This window comes from Arachis ipaensis, chromosome B3, assembly GCF_059453495.1.
Source record: "Arachis ipaensis isolate K30076 ecotype BB chromosome B3, ASM5945349v1, whole genome shotgun sequence".
Lineage (NCBI taxonomy): Eukaryota > Viridiplantae > Streptophyta > Magnoliopsida > Fabales > Fabaceae > Arachis > Arachis ipaensis.
In genome coordinates this window covers 29,375,900-29,384,173 of record NC_142438.1, presented here as the reverse complement: position 1 = coordinate 29,384,173, position 8,274 = coordinate 29,375,900, and the positions used below count along the sequence as shown (strand labels likewise).

Below are 8,274 nucleotides of genomic sequence, written 5' to 3'. Positions count from 1 at the left end.
TTCAATCCGCTTATTCCTCATCTGTATTGGGATCAACGAAATTGTAGTTGCCTTCATATTCCTCTTTGCTTTCACTATTATAACTTTCCCAATTGAAATCATGATCAGGTTCTTCGACCATATTAGGTAATTGTTCGAACTTCACATACATCTCAATTATAGACATATATGATTGGGCTTGATAGTAGATTGAGAAAATATCTTGCAGAGTTGTGTCATCATTGATGCACATTGCTGAAATTAAACGAACCCACCGAATACTAATATAGGTCGTCTATATAAAATATTTGTCACTTTTTTTGGTATATCCTTCTTCCTACTAATTTTACAATCAAAATGTACCATATGTCACTCTCTCATTACAATTAAAATAAAATCTTTCCCTCTAAAATTAAAGAGATCTTCCTTCTTCCATCATCTCTACTAATTTTACAACTAAAATGTGCCACATGTCATTCCCTCATTGCAATTGAAATCAAATCTTTTCCTCCAAAATTAAAGAGTTCTCCCCTCCTCCCTCTCTCTTTATCTATCCCTCTCATTCCTTCAACTACTCTATCCCTTTTATATATAATTATCATTATCAATGAATAATTATAACTTTAACAATCAAAATGTGCAACATGACATTCTTTAATTATATTAAAATTAAAATATTAAAATTAAAATTAAAATATAGCTATGTTATATATTATATTATATTATAAATGTGTCACATGACACTTTTATTAAATTTGAGAAAAATATTTTCTTCTAAAATTACTAAATTTTCTTCCTAAATTATCTCATCTACCTCTCTCTCTTTTTTCTATTTCTCTCTACCATTCTCACTCTATATATAATTTTGATATATTAATATATTATTATCTAATTTAATAACTAAATATATCACATAACATTCTCTTATTCAAATTGAGAAAAAATATTTCCTTCCAATATTAATAAACTCCCTTCTTAAATTCTCTCATCTATCTCTTTCCCTTTTTCTATTTCTATCTACTCTTCCCACTGTATATATATTTTGTAATTTATATTTTATATTAGTAATTTGACAAATCAAAATGTGTTATCAGATATTTTTTATTATAATTAAAATAAATTTTTCTTTCAAAATTAATAATCTTCCTCTCTCAGTCTTCATCTTTATCTTTCTCTCTCTTTTCTCTCCTTCTCTATTTTTTCTATCTTTTTGTTCTACAAAAAAATAAAATTAACAAAATAATATAATTCAAATAAAATTAAAATTATTATTATTATTATTATTATTATTATTATTATTATTATTATTATTATATACATTTTTTTTTGTTTTTTTATTTAGTTTTAAATTTTTACTGTTTATCTTTCTAATTTATATTTTTATTTTTCTTCTTTCAAATATTTATTAAATTTAATTTAGAGAGAATACTAATGTTATGATTAAAAGTTAAAATCAAGATTCTATTGTTTAAAAAAATTATTGAGTTAATTTTATAACTATCAATATAATTTTTTCATGCTAATATCCAATTATATTTTTATATACATAGAGAGAAAAAATATTATTTTTAAATAACAAGCATAAAAATTAATTATTTCTATTTGTGAAACAAACTTAACAACTAATCAAAAGTATACAAGTTAAATCGTTTCAAATTTTAGATAAGAAATATTAAAATTAATTATTAGTAATAAATCAAACTCTTTCACGTGAAAATAACAACTAAAAGTCTTATTATTTGATTTTTTATTTACGGAGATCCTGGTCTTCTTAGTCGACGGAGACTTTTGTCCTCTACAATCTTTTTGTAAAAGTATCTTGATTCTATAAATCTTTTGTGCTATAATCTATAATATCAGGACAAAACTGACATAATTTTAAAAGATTTATATTCCCGTAATATAATTACGGGTAAAAATACTAGTAAGAATCTATATTTTGACAAACTCTTAAATTCCTCGAACGACACTATAAAAAAAGAACAGATATACATAGATTATTACACATAAAAATCATACCTTTAGATGTTTCTAATAAAATTTGATCATTAAAATAAATTTTAAGACTAATATTATTCATTTTTTGATTACGAAAATAAAATATTCATTTTAATAAATAAAATGGTTAAGTTCAATTTTGGTCCCTAACGTAGGGGTCGAAAATTTGTTTCGTCCCTAAGTTTTTTTTTAAACAAAATCGTCCCCGAAGTTGACAGTTGTATTAAAATGGTCCGACGGACAATTTTGCCCCTGAGTTCGTTATTCTCCTTAATTGTTTGTTAATTAATAATAATAATATTAATCATGATAATATTAATAATAAAAGGGAACGCTGTGGGAGAGGGAGGAGGAGAAGATGTTGGGTCGAAGGCTGTGAGGAAGAAAGCTGTGCTAGGGTTCGACGAAGGGGAGGACGAGGACAGAAACGCCGATTGGATGGCTTCCCAGGGTTCAAGATCGGGCAGAATTCGAACACCTGTGAAGGAGATGGTATGTGGGCATGGGGAAAGGCCGATTCTTCGAACCTCAACGACGAAGGACAACCCAGGCTGACGATTTTGGGGTTGTGTCTACTATGAGGTATTTTGTTGGCCTGTAATTTCTGAGATTGAGGTTTTCCATCTGGGTTTTCTTCATCTTATGAGTTCTGGGTGGTGATAGGTTCAGGATGGCTGTGATTTCTTTAAGTGGGCAGACCCAAAAGCTGGAGGAGCGCTACGGGATTCTGAGATTGCAAGATGCAGGAAAAAGATTACAAGCTTGAAGGATGTCGAATGGAAGCTGAGGATTGTAGCTGGTTTAGGGGTAGTTGGGTGGATTGGGTTTCTCTATTTGTTGCTGCATAATCCATACAGTTTGAGGCAACTATATGGAATGCATCTAATCAGGAGATGATTAGAACATCATTTGTAGGATTTTTGTGTGTTGTTTTGGTTATTTGATACTGTTACTTTTATTGTTACAATGATGTTATGTGATGTATCCCCTGTGAAGATGTTTGAATGTATGAATAAAAGTGTTGTGCAAATTTTCAATCATGAAACAGTGAAAATGTGTTGAAAACATGTAAAGAACATTTATGTGCACCAGGATAAAACATTAAGCAATGATTCTTAAAACACTGACTATAAAAGTTCACAGCAGCATCCATAAGCCAAAATGGCCAATTACAGAGTTGTAGTTATCACTTAAACAGAAAAAACACAGACCAACATAGTTCATAAACAAACTTAAAACCAGTCCACCACATCGAACAAAATAACAAAATAACAAAATACAAACATAACATTGTTTCAGACCTAATGAAATAGCATAACAGCCAAAACACATAACTAATCCTCTTTAAAGATTGCCCCATGCACTAGGAGGCAATTTTGCCATTAGCTTGAGTTTCTGCATTGGGATATGAGGTGCACCAGTCTGGATAACAGAAAAACGCCTCTTCTTCTGAATTGATTGACTGTGTGAGGGCTTCTTGCAAGTGGAGGAAGCTGCTGCACTGCTCTTTTGAGGCAAAGGTTGGGATGAAGGAGCTTTAGGGTTGGACTGAGGTGGTGCAGGCCCGGATACATTTTTGGTTTGAATCTTTGGCTGGGTTGAATTATCAGTGGGCCTAGATGCCATTTTCCTGGGCCTGGTTACTGGTTTGCTGGGCTGAGTAGTTGCTGTGTTGGAATGAGTTGTTACAGGGCTGGGTTGAGAGCATGATTTCTTGCTAAGTCTCCCTCTTTGCACTGTTTGGCCAGGGGGTTGTGAGCTTGCAACCTTAGTACCTCTCCTTGGACTCTTAGCAGCTTGTTGAGATGCAGGTTGGACCTGTGACAGAAATAAAAAATAAGGAACATGTTTAGCATAAGTAAATATAACCCAACCTGAACACTATAGCAGAAAGGAAGATACCTTCTTCTTATGCTTTGTGCAACCTAATTTCTTGTGACCTAGAGCACCACAGTTAGAACACCTCTGTGTTTGGCCCCTACGGGAGAGATGAGTTTGGCTTCTGTTATCATCATCCCCAGGTCCCCGCTTCCTCTTCTTGACTGGCCAGTGACTTGGCTTCCGATATGGTGGTGGCATGACATCATCATATTGGGATCTCTCCCACAGATCTGGCCCATTCAGAGGATGTATAACTTCCTGGTAGCACCTCAGGTAAGCATCCTTCTTGTAATGGTCATCCACAAACGACTCCAAGTCCAAACCTTTGAATGTTATGCAGCTAATGGCATGAGGACATGGTAGCCCGCTCATCTGCCACCTCCTACACGAACACTCACAAGCAGCCAGATCTACAACAAATTTGTCTAACCCACACATCACCTCATACTTACTAGCAGCTGACCAAAATGGCCTCCAGTCCCTATAATGCTTTACCATTTTCTCTAGCTTCTTCAATATCGTTGGCATAATGTTACCCTGGTAAACTTGAATCCTAACTCTATTGGCAGCCCATCTAGTCATAATATACACTCTAATGTCTTCTAACATAGTGACAATTGGTTTTCCTCTAGCCTCAACTATCACAGCATTAAAACTCTCACTCATGTTGTTAATAAGGGAGTCACACTTTGAATAAAATGAAAAGCGAGAACGGGACCAGAACCTGGGTGGAATGCTGTTCAAGTGCCGAAATGCATCCTCACTCTTGAATCTCATTGTCTTCATCTCCTTCTCCTTCATCTCCTTTGCACATCTCCACATTTGATTCTTCAGCTCTAATCCAGGAAATTTCTTCCTGAAGTTGTTATACAGATGCCTCACACAGTATCGGTTGTCCACACCAGGGATGACTTCCTCAAGAGCTGATAACAAGCCCTGCATCAAAAAGGTAACCCAACTAATTAGTATAGTATTAACCATAAGTAATAAAATGCCCAAACAATTTCAAATTAATGTTTACCTTCTGCTGATCCGACATCAATGTACACTTTCCAATTTTATCAGCACCCAAATCATCAGCTAAGTGTCTCAGAAACCAAACCCAGAAATCCTTGGTCTCAGCTTCAACCACCGCATAAGCAATAGGAAGGATCTGGTCATTAGGATCTCTTCCTATTGCAGTGAGTAACTGGCCACCCTGAGGAGTCTTTAAGAAACACCCGTCCAAACTGATAAAGGGTCTAACATGTTGGAAGCTCTTCTTGCATGCATTGAAGCAGACATACAATCTCTAGAACACACAATAGTTCATCAATTCTGGGTTCTAGACCTCCTGGGCAAAGTCTGGGCTCTTAATCACTTTCAAGCTGACAGATGAACCTGGATTGGCCCTTAGAATCTCTGCACAGTAGTCATTAATCCTTCTATACGGCTCCCTAAATGCACCCTGAATTTGACTTAGTGCCTCTTGCTTTGACTTGGCTGCCATGGACTTGGTCACAGTAACATTCCATTTCTTGTGTGCCTTTGCTTGTAACTCCCTTATTTTAATCCTCAGATTAGACTCTACCTTCTTTTTAAATTGGGCTCCAAGCCACTTAGTGTGCAGTATCCCAACTCTGTGCATTTTCATGCAGGTGTATTAGAGGTTCAAGCTTCTTAACTGCCAGGTGGATTCATCCCCAACCTTATGTGCATAGAGCCAGAATGGACAGTCCTTCTGACACACAGCTCTAACCCTGACCAAATCACACTTCTTAAATTTGATGCTCCTAGCCGTATGAACTGCATATGCCAGCACAATCTCCTTAAACTCTTGTCTGGATGCATAAAGTGTCCCTACCTCCCACCTATAGCTGCTTATATCCTTCAAAGGTTTATGAACTGGAAACCTTTGACCCACTCGATCTGATATATCATCACCATCATTCTCAGCATCGTCATCATCTCCCTCATCCCCACCAATCATGTGGTCCATCTCCAACTCATCACTATCTGCTCCATCCTCATCACTAAACTGATTTATACCTTTACCCTTTTCCTTGCCAGCAGTAGCTTCTTCCGACATAGAATTAGCATCATCAAATCCACTATCACCCTCAAAATCCTCATCACTATCAGTGAAGTGAACCTCTCCTGCACTGTCCCCCTCCTCATCAGATGGCATGTACTCAGGGTCCTCACTGTCTTCATCATTGGACTCACTTCCATCTACCTGAAACTCATCCCCCACATCTCCACCCTCGGTTGCCTTATTAGGTTCGGCACTAGCCCCTGCTGCCTCAGTCCCGTGCCCTTCAAAAACAACCAAGCCAAGCCCATCATCTGTTCCCTCTTCTGCAACTCCCCCAACGTCAACGTAACCCACTTCTAGAAACGGCTCGGCATCGCCCACATCGTGGACCACATACAACTCTACCAAGCCCCGTAACCCAGCAATGTTGCACATCTCGATTGCTTCTGTGTCACCCTTCAGCATCTTCAGGGAAGTCTCCAAATCATCAAAGCTTGGATCTTTATACCACAATGCAACAATGTTGGCCTGCAAGCACCCAAACTGCCTTAGTTCTTCATAGGCCTCAAACAAAGACAAACGATCGCTGTCAATGTCCTCGATGATGGTACTTTTCCCCTTAGGTACTTAAAAATCCCCTCCTCATATCCGAATGCACCCCCATGATGCACCCTCACGTTCATATACACCATCTTCTGCTCAGTCAACCCTACCATACAGCAGAATACATTACTCAAAAATATATATACAAACCCTAGCTATAGCAGCAGACTCAAAAGCCTGCATTCAACATCGAAATGCTCAGACAGAGCAACATCGTGATGAAATGCAAACCCACAACATGTTGTGAACAGTTGACGTGATTGCTTGAGGGATGGAAAGTAATCGTACCTGAACAATCAGCTGTTGCAACGATGAAGATCACTCACCAATGTCTCAGCACATCGATTCTGAACCTTAACCCCCCCCCAATGGCTACAATGCTTTCTGTACACCCTCTTCGCACCTACGTCTGAGGGTTTCACACCAACGTTTCAGTTTTCAAGTGTTTCAAGGAAGTTTATGAGTTGCTTCATGAGGAGATGTGTACTTTGCGGGAATGAAAATTAAGGGAGAGAAACCACAAAGGGCAGAGTTGTCATTAAATTTTATTTTTGGTGCAAAAGGACCATTTTAATACAACTGTCAACTTCGGGGACGATTTTGTTTAAAAAAAAACTTAAGGACGAAACAAATTTTCGACCCCTACGTTAAGGACTAAAATTGAACTTAACCCTAAATAAAACGAATTAACTAAATATTATAATCATAAAAAGAAATAAATATATAACTAAAATGAAAAAAAAATAGCAACACATAAAAAGAAGAGAAGCTAACAAAAGAATAGCATCAAGAGAAAAAGAGATAGACAATTGCAAGAGATTACTTTCACACAAATTGTCTTTATATAGAAAGGAGATTTTAAAAATCGTTACTCACGCTTATACATTAAAAAAAATTTCAAATTTTTTAAAAACAAACCAACATTACTAATTTTATAGTGACAGAGATTCTAAAAAAACAAATTGTCCAACTTCAAATTATTAATCACATTTTGATATTTTTTTTCTCTTCTTAAAATTATTAATCATGCTTTTTGTCACATTGATAATTTTTATATCATACAACTAGAAAATGGATTAACACAGACAGATTTACAGACATATTTAGTCTTTATTACAGATGAATTTTTAGTTACCGACAAAATTACCAACGGATTTTGTCCCTCTGTAAAAGCCTCGTCGAAAATTATTTACCGACGGATTTTTTCCGTCAGAAAATTACCGATGGATTTTTACCAGTTACTGACGAATTTTTCCTCTATAAATTCTCCATCCATTTCCCGAAGACGACGAACTTTCCAACGGATTTTCCGTCGGTAATTACAGACGGGTTTTCTGTCGGTAATTACAGACATATTTTTTGATGAATTTTTCGTCTGTAATTACAGACAGATTTTCTGACAGATTTTGTCTGTAATTTGAACCTTGAAAAATCATCTTACACTCTGATTACAGACAGAAAATCCGTCTGTAAATTCGTCGGTAAGGTAAAATAATTTTTTTTTTAGATTTTTCCATTGCAAAATAAACTTGTTTTCATACAAAATAAATATAAATTTAATACAAATTTTTATCTAATTTGTATTCGAATATATATAATATTTCAAAAAATAAATAAATTCATCGTATTATCAAACTAAAAGAAAAGTACTATAAACAAGAAGTCAATATGATTCAAAACATAAACAAAGTGTATTGATACATCAACTATAATAATAAGTAACAACCATACATTAAAGTGTGTTGATACATCAACTATAATTCAAAATATAAACTTAAAGTGTATTGTTCAACTATACC

At 35.4% G+C, this 8,274-nt stretch overlaps 1 protein-coding gene across 1 annotated transcript; it reads right to left on the bottom strand.

The window, feature by feature from the left end:
• Window positions 1-3,321: 3,321 nt before the first annotated feature.
• LOC148570156 (uncharacterized) lies at window positions 3,322-5,485 on the bottom strand. The gene is made up of 4 exons (XM_088506875.1): window positions 5,189-5,485; window positions 4,880-5,065; window positions 3,880-4,794; window positions 3,322-3,795 (listed from the first exon to the last, which is right to left on the bottom strand). Exons 1-4 carry the CDS (start codon window positions 5,483-5,485, stop codon window positions 3,322-3,324), a joined length of 1,872 nt encoding a protein of 623 aa, XP_088363001.1.
• Between the last annotated feature and the right edge of the window lie 2,789 nt (window positions 5,486-8,274).